Source organism: Myxocyprinus asiaticus, chromosome 48 (assembly GCF_019703515.2).
Source record: "Myxocyprinus asiaticus isolate MX2 ecotype Aquarium Trade chromosome 48, UBuf_Myxa_2, whole genome shotgun sequence".
In the NCBI taxonomy this organism is placed as follows: Eukaryota; Metazoa; Chordata; class Actinopteri; order Cypriniformes; family Catostomidae; genus Myxocyprinus; species Myxocyprinus asiaticus.
The window spans coordinates 2,109,594-2,129,713 of NC_059391.1; the positions used below are offsets into that span (position 1 = coordinate 2,109,594).

A 20,120-nucleotide genomic window follows, 5' to 3' on the forward strand; every position below is an offset into this window, starting at 1 on the left:
GCGAGTCTCTCCGAAAACTCAACTGCCACAGGGCTCGGAGGAAGTCAACCAGGGAACATAGTTTGTGAACACTACTGGGAATTAATGGCGCACGTCTTCAGCTCAAAAGAGGTGGAAGGCGCAATGTGCAAGCGATACACCCGGCCGGCTACACCCCTGGTAGAATGGGCTCGTAGCCCTACCGGAGGCGGCATGTCCTGGGCATGATATGCCATAGCTATGGCGTCAATGAGCCAGTGGCCGATCCTCTGCTTGGAGACAGTGCTTCCTTTCTGTTGTGCACCAAAGCAGACAAAGAGCTGCTCAGAGATTCTAAAGCTCTGCGTGTGATCCAAATAGAAGCGTAAAGCAACGATAGGGCTGGGTCTGTCTCCTCCTGGGGCAGCGCTCGCAGGTTCACCACCTGATCCCTAAAAGGGGTCGTGGGAACCTTGGGCACATAGCCCGGTCGGGGTCTCAGGATCACATGAGAGTAGCCCGGACCGAACTCCAGGCACATTTCGCTGACAGGGAACGCTTGCAGGTGGTGAGCGCAGTCAGGAGGGCAGTCTTCAAGGAGAGTGCCTTAAGCTCAGCTGACTTCAAATGCTCAAAGGAGGCTCTGTGTAGACCCTGAAGAACTACAGAGAGGTCCCATGAGGGAACAAGGCGCGGTCTGGAGGGATTCAGCCTCCTGGCGCCTCTCAGGAACCTGATGATCAAGTCGTGCTTCCCTAAGGACTTACCGTCGACTGCGTCTTGGTGTGCTGCTATGGCGGCAACGTACACCTTCAAGGTGGAAGGGGACAGCCTCCCTTCCAACCTCTCCTGCAGGAAGGAAAGCACTGATCCGACTGCGCATCTCTGGGGGTCTTCCCGTCAGGAAGAACACCACTTAGCGAACAGACGCCACTTAAAGGCATATAGGCGCCTCGTAGAGGGGGCCCTAGCCTGAGTGATCATGTCTAACACCGCGGGTGGTGTGCCAGCACGTCTATGCCGAGGGGGGCCTCGGTCAGGGCGTACCAGAGCGGGCAGTGGGAGGATTCTTGGGAGGCGAACAGGTCCACCTGTGCCTGTCCGAATTGACTCCAAATCAGCTGGACCACCTGAGGGTGGAGTCTCCACTCTCCCCTGAGGGTAACCTGCCATGACAGCGCATCCGCTGTAGTGTTGAGGTTGCCCGGGATGTGAGTGGCTCGCAGCGACTTGAAGTGCTGCTGACTCCAGAGGAGGAGACGGGCGAGTTGTGACATACAAAGAGAGCGCAGACCGCCTTGGCGGTTGACATATGCTACCGTTGCCGAGTTGTCTGTGCGAACTGTAAGACTGTCACAGAATTGTTTGCATCACTTCCGGGAAAGTCAAAGAATTCTGTGAGAACCAACATCACAAAACTCTCACACAGAGGACCATCTCCACCTGAGAAAACACACCCTACTGATTGGGGACCATAAAACGCAAATCGCACTCACATCTGCTCTCTCTCTCTCTCTCTCTCTCTCTCTCTCACCTCAGGTCACTTTAAGGACACTAAAAACTAAGTTATGACTTATCCTGTTCTGTAATGTAAAAGGTTTTTTGATCATACATGTTTGGTATCATTCAAGAGGTCTCAGTGCGACTGGTAAAACGGTCTCATTCCCTTTAAGCAAAGTCAAATCACAAGTAAGATTTCAGAACTTAATAAAATACAGTATTCTATCCGGGGCATGCCCCTCCCAAGTCTCACACAGAGACCAGATGCTGTATGCAGATTAGGTGTATTCTTTGTAAACATCAAACAACCTACTCAATCAAAGGTCGACTTACAACTCCATAAATTGGAAACCAAATCCTAAATAACATCAAACACGCATATCTGAAATAACAATGGAATCGTTTGGTATTTAAGGAAGGATGGCAGAGAACCTTTGGGAATCTGTAAATCAGATCTACCATGCTTCGTCATTTGCATGTAGTTTTTTCACTACCAGGTAATTGCAATTTGTATTTCTTATGTTTGGTAAATGTTTGAATGGAATACAACTTTAATTATATTATAATGCTTGGTTCACTGATAGCTTTGAGTTTGATTTATTATTTTAATTGGATTGTTTGAATATATTACTATTACCTGGTAAATAAATTGTTATTATGATTCATTCTGAAGGACTGTTTTCTAGTATATTTCTTGTTAACTACAAATCTATGGTCAGAGTTGGCTTAATTAAGCTACTTCAGAAGTTACCCATTAGTTAAGTATGTAAAAGGCTAAACGGTAAACCGAGAATCTATAATAGAACTTAGTCAAGTAGAATTAAACAGGAATACTAAGGGTAGGACCAAGAATCTGTAAAACAACTTAATTGACTGGGGTTAAACGGTAAACGGAGAATCTATAATAGAACTTAGCCAAATAAGACTAAACGGGTAAAGCCGAGAACCTATAAGGACTTAGTCTAAAACTTACTAATATCTGAAACTGATGAATTTGTAGTTAAAGGACCTGTTTCCGGCTGGCACAGGACCCAAATAACATTGAAATAACAAATGCAGTCTAGAGAGAATTACTAAAATTCAAAGCATAGATACATCAACAAGGTTTTCCATAATTGGAGTCAGATGAAATAAAGAAAATAATTAATGATAAGATTAATAAAACATGGAACTCAAATCAAATAATAAAAGTATTATTTAATGTCATGCACGATAAGACAAAACACGCAGGAGACCTTCAGCCACGCCATTGGATACCATCCTTGGACCAGTGGGTGACATCCCCCTTACAGAACTAACGCGTGCTTTCCCTGGATCAATGGCCGAAACCTCCGCAGGGCGAGCAGAATTGCCAACAACTTGAACAAGGTAGCAGCATTTTCGTCCTTCACCAAGGTGAAGTGGATACCGCTGAACCTGGGCGGCGCCTGGTGAACTGAATCACGTAGCCGAGTCGGACGGTCCGGACCAGCCATCGCGACGGATTGGAAAGCACAAGCCATGCATCCAAGTTCCACGCAAGGGGGACCAAGGGGACAACATCGTCGGATGTACTGGCAGGTGGGGCCTCGCGGCGGGGCAGAGCTCGAGGTGCCACACCACGTCGTGGCAGTGCTGAGTCTAGGGACATCGAAGCACTTACCTGGCTCCTTGTGACCACCCCCGGAACAGCCTGGGACGGGGGAGGAAGAGGCCTGTCCTCATGACCCATGGAGACTGTCACATCGGGGGCGGCTGTGTGCCACAACTGGGCGCTCAGTGGCGGGAAGACCACCGCTGGAGCGCCAATCCTGCAAGGAAAAACCCGTAGACGGTAGTCGTGATGAAGACCACGCACACTGGGTATGTGACCCAGGGAAGAAGGAAACCGCTCTTTTGCTGAACTGTTGGGTACAGCAGCCACTTGGGCATGCGGCGAAAACAAACAAAAAGGCAAAAAAAGATTCTCCACCCGGCCCTCCACCGGAGGATGGAGTGGTCTTCTTACCAGCTCCAGGTGAGTGGGTTTCATCGACCCTGGGTCGCCCGTCTCAGGGGTGCTTTGACGACCTCCGTGGGTTCTTAGCGGCCGACTGTGAGATGGGTGGCATCTGCTTCTTGCAGTGGGCTCCATGCCGGGGCCGGCCCGAAGGGCGGAGCCGATGCAGTCACCGCAGGGGGACGCCCTTGGCGACGAGCAGACGGGATGCGGGATCTTGAGCCATGCCGGGGCAGGATATGCCAGATAGCCTCCGTCTGCTGCTTCACCGCCGAGAACTGCTGAGCAAAGTCCTCGACGGTGTCACCGAATAGGCCAGCCTGGGAAATGGGGGCAGCAAGGAACCGTGTATTGTCGGCCTCACCCATCTCGACCAGGTTGAGCCAAAGGTGGTGCTCCTGGACCACTAATGTGGCCATCGTCTGCCCGAGAGACCGCGCTGTGACCTTCGTCGCTCGGAGAGCGAGGTCGGTCGCAGAGCGCAGTTCCTGCATCAGATGTGGGGTGGAACTACCCTCATGCAGTTCTTTTAGTGCCTTGGCTTGGTGGACCTGCAGGAGAGCCATGGCATGCAGGGCAGAGGCGGCTTGTCCAGCAGCGCTGTAGGCTTTAGCCATCAGGAACGACGTGAACCCACAGGGCTTGGACGGGAGCTTAAGGCATCTGCGCCAGGTGGCGACGCTCTGCGGGCATAGGTGCACCACGAGCGCCTTATCCACCGGGGGAATTGCCGTATAGCCCCTGGCAGCCCCGCCATCGAGGGTAGTGAGGGCGGGGGAACTGAGGAATCGGGGCCGGGCAGTAAAAGGTGCCCCCCAGGATTTCTTACGAAAGCAAGCCGCGACCGCGACTTTGCCATGGTCATGTTCTCGCAGTGAGAACATGAACCATCCACGAACGTTGCCTCCATGTGGGTCGCGCCCAGACACGAAAGACAGCGATCATGACCATCCAAAGTTGAGAGATAACGACCGCAACCAGGAATAACACACAATCGGTAAGGCATCTTTAAAAAGACACGTCTTTAAAAAGACGTTCCGTGTGTGCTGCTCTTTTAGAGAAATATACTCTTTTAGAGAAATAAACTCTTTCAGAAAATATACTCTCTCTTTTCTGCCGAAGCGCCCAGGAGCATTCTCTGCAGTGCACCAGTGCAGAGGAGGGAGAAGCCGCTGAAATGCGCCGTCAGATCCAGCAGAGGTGAATGAACAGTAGTATTCAGCTCAATGAGCATGACTGTTCGGCTCCGAAGAGAAAATCTGAATGAGTGGTTGCATACCAGCTCCTTTTATACCCAGACCAATTTTCATTGGCCGTTTATCAAAGACCAGAGGTGTCTCAGGCTCCCAAGAGTGACCCCTAATGTCACTACATCGACACAACGTTGAGTGAGTGACAGATAGGGAACTGGCTTTCCTGCAAACAACTTAGGCAATTTAAATGCTGGAATAATCAGGAGAATGCTAGTTGATTTGCTAACAGATTACAAATCAAGGACCTATGAGATTGGGCCATGAAATACACAAGTCAATTAGCTAACAGATTACAAATTCAAAGGATCTATCTGATTGTGCCATGTAGCGTTTCATAACTGAACATTAATTAATTTACAATAACACGTTATTCAAACTTGACCCCAATTAAGTGTTACAAGTTCCTGGTCTTATGGACCATAGTAAGAGTACTGCTTTCTTATTTTTGACTGGAATGAAAACAAGGCTGCATGTATATAGAAGTACAGTCACTTCAATGGGTTTACTGTTGATTAAAATGGTGTTGATTGTTCAGCTGAAATTTCATGTCAAACGTTTCATGTTCAATTTAAAATTAAGTGGACAACACACATCTAAATAATCTCACATGATTATCAGATAATGAGTGTTAAATAATAAGATAACAAAAAGACTGCCTCAAGACTTTTTTTTTTTCTGTTAACTTTTTCTTAACTGATTTAGGCAGTTCCTCTCCCTGTATTTACCATTGTATTGTTTTAGTAGCTTTTGTTGTTACTGACCTCAATTCTTCCTTCAGTCTGCTGAGTTTATCATACAGTATTTCATTTCTCACATCCAGGGGGGAGGTAGGGACAAACCAGCTGGCTACACACTTAAAGATCACCACGACATGCTGCTCAGAGAGAGACATATCGACACAGTGAGTGAGGAACAGCATTCCTTATGATTTCTGTGTAAGTTGAATTCCATATGTTCTATATCAGTATCAGTTTACCTCAAACAGAATGATGAAGACTAGTCGTGTTGCCAGAATCACCCAAAACTGATTAGTTAAACTATAGTCCTCATTACTTCTATAGTCTCTATAGCTGAAGAGAAAAGAGTACATGATTAACTACAAACACAGTGTCTAATCCAGCAACTAGTTCTTTAAAAGAATTGTAGCAACCTGTTTATTTACATAACCTTTCATAAAATAGACATTTTAAGAGTTTGACTAAAATTAATAACCTCTTTGAACTAGGGGGCCTGAGTAACTTAGCAAGTATTGATGCTGACTACCACCCCTGGAGTCACGAGTTTGAATCCAGGGTGTGCTTAGTGACTCCAGCCAGGTCTCCTAAGCAACCAAATTGGCCCGGTTGCTAGGGGGGGTAGAGTCACCTGGGGTAACCTCCTCGTGGTCGCGATTAGTGGTTCTCGCTCTCAATGGGGCGCATGATAAGCTGTACGTGGATCGCGGAGAGTAGCACGAGCCTCAACATGTAGAGTCTCCGCGGTGTCATGCACAACAAGCTACGTGATAAGATGCACGGATTGATGGTCTCAGAAGCGGAGGCAACTGAGACATGTCCTCCACCACCTGGATTGAGGTGAGTAACCGCGCCATCACGAGGACCTACTAAGTAGTGGGAATTGGGCATTCCAAATTGGGAGAAAAGGGAATTAAAAAATAACCTCTTTGAACTCGTCATTTAATTTGCCAGCCAATTACACAGAAACTGGTGGACTAAGGCCCTGTTTACACCTGGTTTAACCCTTACGTACTGTTTGGACATCTTTGTCCGATTTCCATGTTGTTTATTGGAGAGGGATAAAACTTTTTCACTTTCCCTCTTTTTACCATCTAAACACACACACAAATCCTGAACTGATTCCATTAAGTTTAGTTGGTTTTCAAAAAAAGTATTTTACTGGACAAATTTGTCAGAATGTAGAAATTAATGAGTAAATGAGTGGAGACTATAAAACAGAGCCAAAATGCAGAATACACACTCAGAAATCAATTGATGATATAGAAACACAGCCAAAAAAATATGTTTTTAAATACATTTTATTAAAGATATATCAAAAACTTAATAAGTTATAATACATAGGTCTATTTAAAACTCATAAGACCCGAGCTGTGTGCAATTTTCATTTCCCTTTTTGATTTGTAACAAGTAGCATCTAATAAACATGCAAAAAATAAATGTACAATTATTTTTTTTTTTTTTAAATTCCTGAAAAATGTATGTCCTCATTCTAGGACAGTGTGCTTTGTGAAAGTTTAAATAATACCAAGCTATAGAAAATGTTTTTTTTTTTTTTTATCAAATTGTTTATTATGTTACCAGGAGTGTTGGGTATTCATGCTTTTGAGACATTACAGACATAACAGCTGATTTTATGTAAAGTTGCTTTGGAACAATTTGTATTGGGAAAAGCACAAATTAAAAACTATACAAATAAAAATGATTTGACTTCATTGCACTTTTATGTTACAATGTATTTTTTTTTTTTTCTACTTTGCCTCAATCTCATTTGTCTCTCTTTGCACTGTCAAACAAATAAGTGGTAGCCAGTGCTGAAGCGTTTTACCAATCAGAAATTAGCATAAATAATTCTGATACAAGTAATGGCCAGCATCGTCCAGTGTCGTCCATCGTCCAGTCACTGCCAACCATGTTAAAATAAAATGAAGCATTATAAATTCTGAATCGATGTACTGATTATCACTATCTCATGTCTGCCATACATGTTGAGTGGTCTAAACATCATCACCAGCCTAAAACTGAACTTTTGGTCAGATGTTAAGAGTGAATGTTCTTGGATGTATAGAAAAGCTATAGGATGTTCCTAGTGAGTGACTTAACCTCCAGTGTGTTGTCTGACTGCACTGGTCTCAGAACAGTTTGAAATGCACCTTATTTCCATTCTAACTCCATATAAAGCCTCTGAAAGCAAGATTTTGGATGCACCCACTGATTCTCAATAGTGATATTGCACAGTAAATATATTGTAGGATTTCTAAGCACATTAAGGCTTATTGTTCTCCCAGGAGGTCATTGTGTTTAAACAACAGTGTGCTGTTTCGTGATAAATTGCTGACATTTTTAAAATGGCATACCGAATGAAACGAGATGTTACTCTTTTAACATAAAAAGTTTTCAATGTAAAAACTTAATGAGTTTTCTAACCAGATGTAGTTTTGTTGCCGTTTCTCCCAAAGACAAACCTCACTGAGATCGGCACCATGTTGTTTTGTCACATGACTCAGTGCGTCAAAAGTTTAACACTTTACTGACAGCCCAGAGTGTCCTGAACTGAGATCAGTCAGTTTAAATGAAATTATGCATAGTAGCATATAGTGAAGCCAAAACACAATGTACGTGCATGAGGACACAGGGTCGCACAAAGTTAAACATAAAATATAATTTTCAGGTATTTCCCATTTGTCGAAACTTGTGAATTAAGTAATAACAATGGCGGGAAAATGGAAAAATTACGCAGAAACATATATGCCGTTGTGGCAGACCTCTGCCTTCCCTACTAAAGAGGAAGTGGGAACCGGAGTGAATAATCAAAAAGACTTTAATAACGCAAACATAAAACTGCTTTTCTGCATAACAAAACACATGCTCACACACAAACACAGCTGTATCTATCTATCTGTCTGTCTGTCTGTCTGTCTGTCTGTCTGTCTCTCTCTCGGACTGGCATCCCCGGCTCCTTCTTATCTCTCTCTCCCATTGATTGGGGCAACTCAGCGCCAGACGTCCATCGTCACGGCCTGGCCATGCCCTCCTCCTTGTCACAACCATTTAAAGAAATAAAATTATGGAAAGATGACAGAAAAGCCCACTGTCATCTTTTTCTCCCCTTTTTTGATAGCACTTAAATAATTGTAAATAACATTGAAGCTACTTGTTTTACTACTGTTTTGCGCTTACATCTCTGTACTCTTTGCAGATCTTCATGCAACAGAATTTCTATCATTTTTGGGACAAACTGCCTGACTGAGCTTCAATGTTGATTAAATTACACCGTACAAAGACCCCATTTACACCTGGTATTTAGATGCCTCCGGATGATCCGATCATGTGTTAAGGCAAGACACATCGCTGTTTACACCTGGTCGCTTTAATGCGTCTTGTGACCACTTGTGTTCAGATTTCGAGGGAAGGGTCTCTGATTTAATGACAACATACAGTTGTGCTCAAAAGTTTGTATACCCTGGCAGAAATTGTGAAATTTTGGCATTGATTTTGAAAATATGACTGATCATGCAAAAAAACTGTCCTTTATTTAAGGATAGTGATCATATGAAGCCATTTATTATACATCAATCACATGATAATAAACCACAAAAAAGTAATAAAAGACAGAGAAAGCACAACAAAAATTCTCACTCTTTCTTCCAGATGCATCTGAAATTTTTAATCTAAGCACAAATGCTAAATTTCGAGTAGAATTAATTTGAGTGGATTACCTGTATTAAAGGAGCTTCATATGTTCGTGCCACTCATTTGAAGAAGATCCTTAAAGTTCTCGTGTTTGTATCCACTTCTTTAAATTTTCCGATCTGATGTTTTATATTTCATTATTTCATATTTTATTATTTTTTTTATTTTAAAGCCGCTCGTAACTGGTAAACTCTTGTTTTAGTGCAGCAGTTGATTGACAGGTGAGGGGTGGCGCTTTGCTGCTACTGGGACACATTCAGGACGGATTAGCATTTACGTTTACATCTCAAATGCAATGCGATCCAAGAATGCACATATTAGCTTTCCATGGGGACTGCTGTTGCATTCAGGGGGTCTGACACCCCCCTAGACACCCCGTAATTTGTACCATGTACACAAACACACATACAGAAAGACAACAATTTTGAGTGGAAATAATGGAATTTTGAATGGAAATAAATGGGTGAGACTATAACAGAGCCACAATGCAAAACACACACATACACACACACATCATACACACTTACAGCCATCTCCTATTAGACATTATTGCTTTGGCCCCAGCGTGTTTACCTTTCTAGTGGCACATTGTGTAAGCAGCATGGGAGACCTGGGTTCAGATCCAGCGTTAAGGAAGTAATCGCGTTCGCATAATCAGACCAGTGCCATTCAGAGGTTGCATTTTTCCCTCTAACATTACATTTTTACACCACTGATGGTTAGGTTTAGGTTTGGGGGGTACAAGTTATCAAATATGTATTCCTATTCCTCTTTACTGTATTACAGCCTGTACAGCTGAAACAACTCACTTTTGGCACCCCTCTGTGGACATTTCAAATGGGGTTCACATGTGCCCATTCAATCGACAACAGTTACTGCTTTAGCTACTGGGGGCAGTGTTTCACAGTTTAGTGTTTTTTTTTTTTTTTTACTGAAAAGAAGGTTACAAAAAATTTGCTTATTTTATTTTATATAAAAAAAAAAATTAAAAATAATAATAATCATAATAATAATAATAATAAATGATGGTGTAATTTGGGCTAATTGAGGTCCAAAGTCCACCAAAATGCAAAAATAAATAAACAAAAAGTCATAATAACTATTAAAGAAGTTAGTTAAGGAGTGAGACACAAAATGTGTTGCAGGATGTATTGGAAAAAGGGTATTACAAATTTCTGGGACCAGTAACAGTTTTATCCCAATATGATTGATTGAATAAATTACTAAAATGTAGCAAAATACAGTATATGGCAAGAGTTAGCAGAAGAAAATAATGGATTATTAGAGGGATTAATAACATTACCTGCATTGTGTCACATTTATGCCACTGTGAGTGACCCTCTGATAGGGTGTGAAATCTTTACCGACTCTCTCATCACTAATATTAGCAATGGACAGAGTGTTGTTTATGTATCCAACCATACAACTGAGAAAAACACAAGTGAAGATTGAAAAACACACTGTTGTTGCAACTATTGATTATGCAGGTGGAAAACATCGAGTCAAACTCACTCAATGCCAGTAGCACTGCCGCTGGCACAAGGCCCATAGTAGTACTGGTAAACCAGACGTGGAATGAAATCTGAAGATATACCAATGACCAGTCCATTAGCAATGACTGCAAGCACACCAATCGCCTCAAGCACATCTGTCCAGACACCTAAGTTGAAGAAAGAAAAGTTGATTTTCAGTAGTGTGGACCTGTGCTCTTCGATCATAACTTTAATATTGTTTGTTTATCTTCTCTTGCCTATTTCTGCTTATTATTTATTTCCATTTGAATTAAGAACAGAATGAGGAATTGCAATTTGATATTGAATTTAAGGAAGCAAGAACAAAAACAGCTAATGTTTGAAATGCCACGTATAGAAATTTGTACTCTATAAGACCACAAAGTATTCCAAATAAAGCCAAACAATGAGCCTGTTTACAAGACAGCAACGTTAATTAATGTAATTTTTTTTACTGTGTAACAAAACTTGTGTTGGACTACTAAAATCCTGCTGTTGTGTGACTGTGTTGAATATATTTCACTTGTAATAAATTTAATTCCTCTTTCTGTCATTCCATTTCAGATTCCAATTCAACATACTGTGGGAAGTGGCCAATTGAATTCCAGTTCCACTTAATGAATTGAAAGGGAGTCAATTCTTAAATGGTGGTTTATAAATGTATCCCATGAGTTTTTTCTCCTCACCAATATCGTTGGCCTTCGTTGGCACCAGTCTGCGTTCAAGACTAACCATCTTAATGGCATCCAATCGGATCTCAATGATGTTGTTTAGAAGAGCCAACAAGGGAGCCAGCGGAAATGCTGCCACGAAGATTGTTGTGAAACTGAACTGGATTACTGTGGAGGTAAAAAATAAATATATATAAAGAGAGAGAGAGAGAGAGAGAGAGAGAGAGACTGTACAATACATTGCATGCAATTAGGTTTCAAAGAAACTTTAATTTCTGTAATATAATCTCTTGCTACATTTTTTGAAGATCCAAAATCTACAAATAGAATTGTAGTGCTGCTTGCCTATGCAAAACTCATTGTAATAATGCTAGTGCAGCCAGGGAGTTGTGGTTGCTATGGAGTTCTGAGTTGTAATTTGCTACTGGTTGCTAGGTGATTCCTTACTGGCAAAGTCAAAAGAGCCCACCCCCATATTCTGGACTGACTTGATGACTTGAGTCCCTCCTTCAACATAAGCCTATGAAATTTTTTTCACCCATTTTATCATCCACTAGGCTAAAATTGTAAGTCTGAGCTCTTAGAAAATAGCACACCTTAAGTTTTAAGGTACTGTTCATGTCCATAGCACACCAAAGTTTAATAGAATAGGGTCAAGAGTTTGTTCACATCCCTAACCCTAAGTATAAACAATAACTATGATGCTTGCCTTTGCAAACACCACTAATACTAGGTATATTGGCTTTAGGAAGGTATTTAAAGTTTGATGCCCTGTAGCAGCACAAAAAATCTATAAATTAATTAAATATCTTTAACCATAGTTTCATGATCTTTACCCATTTCCAAGAATTCATTAAAGAGGCTGAAGCTATCTATTTTGTTCAGTCCATAGTTCCTGTGAAGGTCCTCAAGTTTGCAGTTATCACACAGTTCTGATCCTGCCTTTGCATTCATACACTCCTTCTTATAGCAGTTGACACATCTTCTCCTCAACTTCTGAGTCTTTTTCCTTTTTAACCAGCGACTGAACCAGCTGTAGAAAGAGGGTATAAACAGGTGTTAGTCCCAGTTATTTGTATATTACAATATACAAAGAGCATGATTCAGTGGAAAATAGGGATGGGAATCATAAGAAATTTAGCAATTCTGGCTCAGTGAGTAAGTGAATTATTAGGTTGATTCAAACTGATACAAATTCAACTGATTTGTGAGTCTTTTGACTGACTCATTTGTTTATGAATCAGACTGCATACTGCACTATATGATTGTAGCCAGCAAATGGCAGAGTGTCAGGATATTTGAGGGTAAATTTAATGGTTGAGTTTGAAGAAGCATTTACAACATTATCCTGTTTGGACAAAAGTTGGTACTATAACAGTGAACAACATGGAAATGCAGCAACTTAATTACATGCATGAATTATTAACAAATGTATGTAAAATAACAACATACTGCATACTGCACTATATGATTTTAGCCAGCAAGGACAGCGCAGTTGAAAAATGTGTTGTTTATTTATTGCCTTTATACTATTCCATCACATTCAATTTAGACTGCAATCTCGTACCTCAGCAAACACAATTATTTTTTGTCATTTTGCTGTTGATTCTGTAGTAGTGCAGAAAATACTCTATTTTACTACAGATTTCCATCCACATCAACGGAAGAATGCAGACATTCAAGTACCATTAATGTAACTGAAAATTCATGTAATTCATTTGGTTCCAGTTCCATTTAGAAAAAATCATAAATTATTTGGTTCTTCGGAACCGGTTTTTGAATTCCAACTCTGGTGTTAAATGAGAAAAGGCACTTATACAGACCACATGATGTAAATAAGTAAAAAAATAAAAAGGTTCCACTTACGGACCAGAATATTCAAAGATATTGTTGAAGGTCTGTTTAAGTACCATAATTATAGACATCTGGATGAACAAGTCTGTGAGACAGCCACTTGGGTGACACTGAATTGAAAAGGTAAAATATTGCATTAGAAGGACAGGGAGTAAAACACTGAAATGTAATAATGTATGTATTTATAGCATCCAGTAGAGAAACTAATAATGGCCAAACCTCCTCCAGTCTCCATCTTCCCAATATCCTCTTATATCCTCCTGGGTGACCATTTATCCTACAACATAAAGTAATGCTTCAGTGCTCCAATATTTTTTTACTCTTCATTTAACATGAAACTTTTGTCTCTTTCACAAATCTGAGACTGCCAGAAAAATAGGGACAAGACTGTTCACAGATGTACCGTATAGGCTAATGTCGCTGAGCGTGGTTGCAGTATTTCTCTGCTTTTCAGTAAGCGGTGGTTTAACTGTCTAACTAATGCATCAAGGCGAGTTAGTATGTGTTCTTTTTGAGCTTACTTTGTGGTATTCTCTTTGCCTCTATCCAAGGTCACTGTGGATAGGGAAAAGGATGCCTCGTCCCGCCTGTGTCCTGCCACCTGAAGGTTTATGATTTCGGGAAGGGAATCTCACCCAATGTGCACCGTGTGCATGGGTGTTCAACATACCTTGGCAGCTTTGGCTGATGCAGAGAGTTGAGTTCACTGCAACTCTATGTTAGCTAAGATTCTGAAGAGGCAACTCTCTATCGATGGTTATGGCATCTTCCAGAAACGATCTGTGTGTCTGACAACAGAGAGTGCGTTAATGTCTTGTGCGAGATTACAACAGTATGGGGATGCTGAATACCCCAAGGAATAGGAGAGCGACGAAGAGCACCTCCTCAGGAAAGACCTGGATGAAGATGAAGATGATGTAATCCTTCCCTCGGCTAAGGTCTCTAGGCCAGCAAGTGGGTGAAGTGGCATCCAGAGTCGATCAGGCCTTTTATGATGGTTAGAGACTCCCCTCTCTTCTTCCTCCTGCTAAACAACTGCTGCCAGCTCTGCCTGTTTGCATCAGTGAGATTAAACCATTTTGAGATTACCCTTTCTCTCATTGAATGCCCATCAAAGGCTTTTCATCACTGAATGTGAGTGGTATGGACTCATTGACTCAGCTCTGCAGCCACCCCACCACTGAGCTTTCTGTGACCCACCACCTGCATCCAAACAGGAGGGTCAATCTGTCCTCTGCTTGCCCATCCCTTCCTGGGAAATTGGAGTGTTTCACTGCATCAATGTACCAGAAGATGTATAAACATTCAGCTCTGTTGGTGAGGGTGCTTAACTCTATGAAAAATGGGGATACCTTGGGGATTTCTTGTTTTGGAGGGGGACAGGCAGCACTCAGAGATTTCTGCCATGACCCCTGTCATGTTCTATGCATGTTCCCGTGAAATCTCACTCTTTGAACTGGATCATAGACACAGTGGCAGATGGGGAGTCAGCTGAAATGTTACTGGCTGAAATATCCTCTCTTTTGAGCAAAGGGGCCATATGGAGAGAGTGCCAGGGGAGAAACGCAAAAGGATTTTTACTCCCATTACCTTCTAGTGTCCACCCAATTTTGGATCTGCATGCCCTCAACAAGCACTTGAGAGAAAATACAAATTCAGAATGCTTGCACACAAAGCACTCCCACACTCTATCCATCCAGGAGACCAGTACATAGTTACATTCCAGTTACATAGGCACTTCTCGTGCTCACAGAAAGTATCTCGGGTTTGCTTATGAGACTGTATTGTACGAATTTGTTTCTTTCCTGCCGGACTTAGTTTGGCACCCTGAGTGTTGAGCCGGTGTGTAGAAGCATTTCACCACCGAGACACAGAGGTCTCAGGATATCTGCTTACATAGATGATTATCTGATCTGTGCTCCATCACAGGAGCATGTAGAACAGGACATGCCGATTTTGATTACCCACCATTACCCACAGTGCATTTTCAATGCATTTTCTAAAATAGTCTTAGCTCCGAAATTACTTGTAGTGTGCCATGCTGCTTAGGGGTGCAGTGTGAAAACTATAACCTGTTACCATGGGCACCAAGAAAAAAAAAAACCCTGTTGCTTACAGTACATGCTGCAAAGGCAAGATGTTTGATACAGACCTAACAGTACATAAACCATTCAGGGACAGCACTCCTAGAGTAATATGAGTTGATGAGCAATCTTGAGTATTCTGAGTTAGAGTCATTTTGAGTAATCTGAATATTGCATAATCTGAACCTCGAGTAATCTGAATCTTGAGAAATCTTAAAGGTGCAATATGTAACAATTTTCATGTAATATTCGCCTTTTTTTTTTTTTTTGCCAATGAGTGAACGGTTTGTAACGCAACTTCCCGGACTTCCTAGGTTGCCTATTAAAGCCTGTAGACTGATTTTCATGCGAAGGGAGCGGGTCGCTTTTGCCAGGAAAATCCAAAGGAGGTGAAGTTTATGCGCGCTCCCGAGAGCCTTGCCTGCTTCTATTCCGCTATTCAACAGCGAAAACTGTCTGCAACACTAGGTAACGTTATCTTAGAGATGGAATCCAGCAAACGGCCAGCTCCCAGCACAACACCAACTCCTACACAAACTCAGAGTAAGACAAAAAACAAAAAAACATTTATCTACTGAATCTCGTCTGGCTAAGCGGGAACGTGATTGTGGTCGAGCGAAAATTAGAGTGAACATCGGCAGGGCATTTGATTCCTGGAGGGACCTTCGTTAGGTTTTGGGGATCAAAACCGACCCTGAATTGGCGTTCTTCTTATTGGAAAGGTAAGCTTACATAACTGCAAAGCATGTGAAATATAGTGCCATAAGGACTGATCTTAAACTTGCCTGCACAGTAACTGTCATAAACAATGTTAATCTGTAATTATTCAGCAAGGTAAACTACAATAACACATGAAATGAATGCTAGACAATGTTCAAGATAATGCAAAAATACCCATTCATTAGTGTAACGTAATTTGGTTATACAGAAAATATATACAATCTATTCTTATAAAACAATAGCGCATCGATATATCAGCATGACAGTTGTGATGGAATCACATCAATACTGAATTGTGTCAACATATTTATAATGTACATTCTATTTTATAAACAGCTACTGTCATCACCCACCAAATTTAGCTAACAGCTATTGATAAAGCTGGCTAGCTAGCTAACGCCGACATAGGCTATCGTATAAATGCAGTCAATGTATCATGCAAAGAAAAGTGATTACTTCAAACTACAGTCTCGCATAGTCAGACCTATATCCACACTTTGTTTTAGCCCTGTTCCAGCACTGGAGATTCAAATATAATATTCAGTCTCAAAGTTTGTAGTAAAACAATCATAACTGTGTAATTTTAATTATGCTACCTCATCTGTCAGCATGATGTCGGTGAATCACGTTCAGTCTCTTTGTACGTTATATCATTGTTTTGGTCGATGCTCGCATCCCTATGGAGTGTGTGCGCAAGCACGAGCAACAGGTAGCTGGCTGCAGTTCACTTAACGGCCACAGGTGTCATTAATAACAAGGGTTTCTGAATCTTACATACTGCACCTTTAACCTGGAGTACAGTATTTTCCGCAAATAAAGTCGCTCCTGCATATTAGGCACCTGGTAAAAATTGTGTTGTTTGAGAGAAAAAAAAAACACAAATAAGTACCTGTGTATAAACTGCACTGACAGATGTTGTGACAGGCAACAGCACAGGGAGCTGTGGTCCGACTTTCTCTTCAGCCACTCAGCATGTCAAGATGCCAAGTGTCAAGGTATCACAGTGTTTTTGGGCTTTAAGTAAGTGATTTAAGTAATCATCTGTGACAGTTTTATTTTTGTTTGTTTTTTTTGTTATTTTTATGTTTTATGGAAAAAACACAACAAATAAGCCAAATATGTTTATAACATATGTAACTCTATGCTGTATACAAATAAACAGCTTTTAGTCTGTAAGTAAAACAATATGCCTGTATTGTATTCATTCATTAGCATTAGCGACTATGGATATTTATGATATTTGCAAACCTCTTTGCTATGCACTAACTATCCGGTTCACTGACTGAATGTTTTTCTATGAATGTGAAGCATAATTTTGTGGGCATATGAAGAGTTGCGTTTGTCAGCGGTCTAGAGTTTATTAGAACAATAATGTTATGATGGACAAAATATTTAAACTTGCTGCATAAAGTACTTTGTAAAGTCAGAATACTTTGTGTAGGCTTCTTTAAAATGCTACTACCATCTCTATTAATTATGTTTTCATCTGTTTGTGTGTAAGCATATATGTTTTGGTGTGCAGTGTATTTGACCGGCCGACATCAAATATGTCTAAATTATGTAAATAAGTCGCTTCGGACTATTAGACCACAGGACCTTTCAGAGGATGAAAAAAAAAACATGACTTATATTCTGGAAAATATGGCTAAAAAAACTGCTAGTTTGACACCAAAAGTGCTAGTGTGAAAGCACATTAATACTCTTGCTCGGGGTGTACATTGTCAGTAGTTCCCTATCTGTCACTCACTCGACGTTGGTGTCGATGTAGTGACACTAGGGGTCACTCTTAGGAGCCCGAGACACCTCTGGTCTTTGATAAAAGGTCAATGAAAATTGGCGAGTGGTATTTGCATGCCACTCCCCCGAACATACGGGTATAAAAGGAGCTGGTATGCAACCACTCATTCAGATTTTCTCTTCGGAGCCGAACGGTCATGCTCATTGAGCTGAATAGCACTGTTCATTCACCTCTGCTGGATCTGACGGCACATTTCAGCGGCTTCTCCCTCCTCTGCACTGGTGCACTGCAGAGAACGCCCCTGGGCGCTTCGGCAGAGAAACTAGAGAGTATATTTTCTAAAAGAGCGTTTTTCCCCTCTAAAAGAGTATATTTCTCTAAAAGAGCGCACACACGGAACGTCTTTTTAAAGACGCGTCTTTCTAAAGATGCCTTTCCGTTCGTGTGTTATTCCTGGTTGCGGTCGTTTTCTCTCAACTTCGGATGGTCATGATCGCTGTCTTTCGTGTCGGGGCGCGACCCACACGGAGGCAGCGTTTATGAATGGTTCATGTTCTCACTGCAAGAACATGACCATGGCAATGTTGCGGTCGCGGCTTGCTTTCGTAAGGAAGCAAGCCACCCCAGCGGCTCCCCGCCTTGGTCCTCCTACCTACGGGTTTGAGGTCAGCGCAGCTGGCGCTGGGGGCGATTTGGGGACCTCAATGTGATCGCCTCCGCCGGGTATCCCCCCGCGGACCTCCCATTCCCGAGCACGCTCGTCTGCCCCAATCGCGCTTCCGGATGAGTTCGCCGGCTCGTCGCACGGCGAGTCTGGCTTCTTGTTCGAGGCCCGCGAAGATGATGAGCTCTCGAGCGCAGCATCGGAGAGCAGGCTTGTCCAGTCGGACGCAGAAGCCTCAGCTGGGCTTCCCCCTTCGGGGATGGTCGCCCAGTTACAGGCCGATGCCGAAATGACAGACATGCTTTCCCGGGCGGCCGCGAGCGTCGGGCTAGAGTGGAACCCTCCGCTCTCCCCTGAACCCTCGCGGCTTGACGATTGGTTTCTGGGCTCGCGGTGCCGCTCAGACCAGCCGCGCCCCGCTCCAGTGTCATTCTTCCCGGAGGTGCATGAGGAAATGACGAAGTCGTGGGAGGCACCTTTTACTGCCCGACCCCGACTCCGCAGTTCCCCCGCTCTCACTACCCTCGATGGCGGGGCGGCCAGGGGCTATACGGCAATTCCCCCGGTGGATAAGGCGCTCACGGTGCACTTATGCCCGCCACCTGGCATGGACGCCCTAAGCTCCCCTCCAAGCCCTGTAGGCTCACGTCGTCCCTGACGGCCAAGGCCTACAGCGCTGCTGGACAAGCCGCCTCTGCCCTGCACGCCATGGCTCTCCTGCAGGTCCACCAAGCCAAGGCACTGAAAGAACTGCACGAGGGTAGTTCCGCCCCAGATTTGATGCAGGAACTGCGCTCGGCGACCGACCTCGCCCTCCGGGGCGACGAAGGTCACGGCGCGGTCTCTCGGGCGGACGATGGCCACACTAGTGGTCCAGGAGCGCCACCTGTGGCGCAACCTGGTCGAGATGGGCGAGGCCGACAAGATACGGTTCCTTGCTGCCCCCATTTCCCAGGCGGGCCTATTTGGTGACACCGTTGAGGACTTTGCCCAGCAGTTCTCGACGGTAAAGCAGCAGACGGAGGCAATCCGGCACGGCTCAAGACCCCGCACCATGTCTGCTCGTCGCCAAGGGCGTCCCCCTGCGGTGACTGCACCGGCTCCGCCGCATCCCGCCCCTCCAGCCGGCCCTGGCGTGGAGCCCACCGCAGGAAGCCGACGCCACCCGTCTCGCAGCCGGTACTGAAGAACCCATGGATGTCCGGGTATGTGACCCAGGGACGAGGGAACCCACTCACCTGGAGCTGGTAGAAAGACCACTCCATCCCCCGGTGGAGGGCCAGGTGGAAAATCTTTTGTTGCCTTTTTGTTTGATTTCGCCGCACGCCCAAGTGGCTGCGGTACCCAACAGTTCAACAAAAGAGCGGCTTCCTTCCTCCCTGGGTCACATACCCGGTGTGTACGGTCATCACTACGACTACTGTCCACGGGCTTTATCTTGCAGGATTGGCACTCCAGCGGTGCCCTTTCCGCCCCTGAGCGCCCAGCTGTGGCACAAATCCACCCCCGATGTGACAGCCTCCACGGGTCGCGAGGACAGGCCTCTTCCTCCCCCGTCCCAGGCTGTTCCGGGGGTGGTCACAAGGAGCCAGGTAAGTGCTTCGATGTCCCTAGACTCAGCACGGCCACGACATGCTGTGGCACCTCGCGCTCCACCCCACCACGAGGCCCCACCTGCCGGTACGTCCGACGACGTTGTCCCCTTGGTCGCCCTCGCACGGAATTTGGACCCATGGCATGCGCTTCCCAATCCATCGCGGTG

At 43.7% G+C, this 20,120-nt stretch overlaps 1 protein-coding gene across 1 annotated transcript in view; it reads right to left on the reverse strand.

Moving 5' to 3' along the window:
* LOC127437229 (anoctamin-9) overlaps window positions 1–20,120 on the reverse strand; it is a 66,774-nt gene that overhangs the window by 22,749 nt on the left and 23,905 nt on the right. The window contains exons 16-23 of the mRNA XM_051692038.1: window positions 13,372–13,429; window positions 13,165–13,262; window positions 12,135–12,331; window positions 11,314–11,466; window positions 10,629–10,776; window positions 10,420–10,542; window positions 5,666–5,759; window positions 5,451–5,563 (exon numbers count right to left, since the gene is read on the reverse strand). Of these exons, the coding sequence (XP_051547998.1) occupies window positions 5,451–5,563; window positions 5,666–5,759; window positions 10,420–10,542; window positions 10,629–10,776; window positions 11,314–11,466; window positions 12,135–12,331; window positions 13,165–13,262; window positions 13,372–13,429 (984 nt within the window). The remainder of the gene's footprint in view (window positions 1–5,450; window positions 5,564–5,665; window positions 5,760–10,419; window positions 10,543–10,628; window positions 10,777–11,313; window positions 11,467–12,134; window positions 12,332–13,164; window positions 13,263–13,371; window positions 13,430–20,120) is intronic.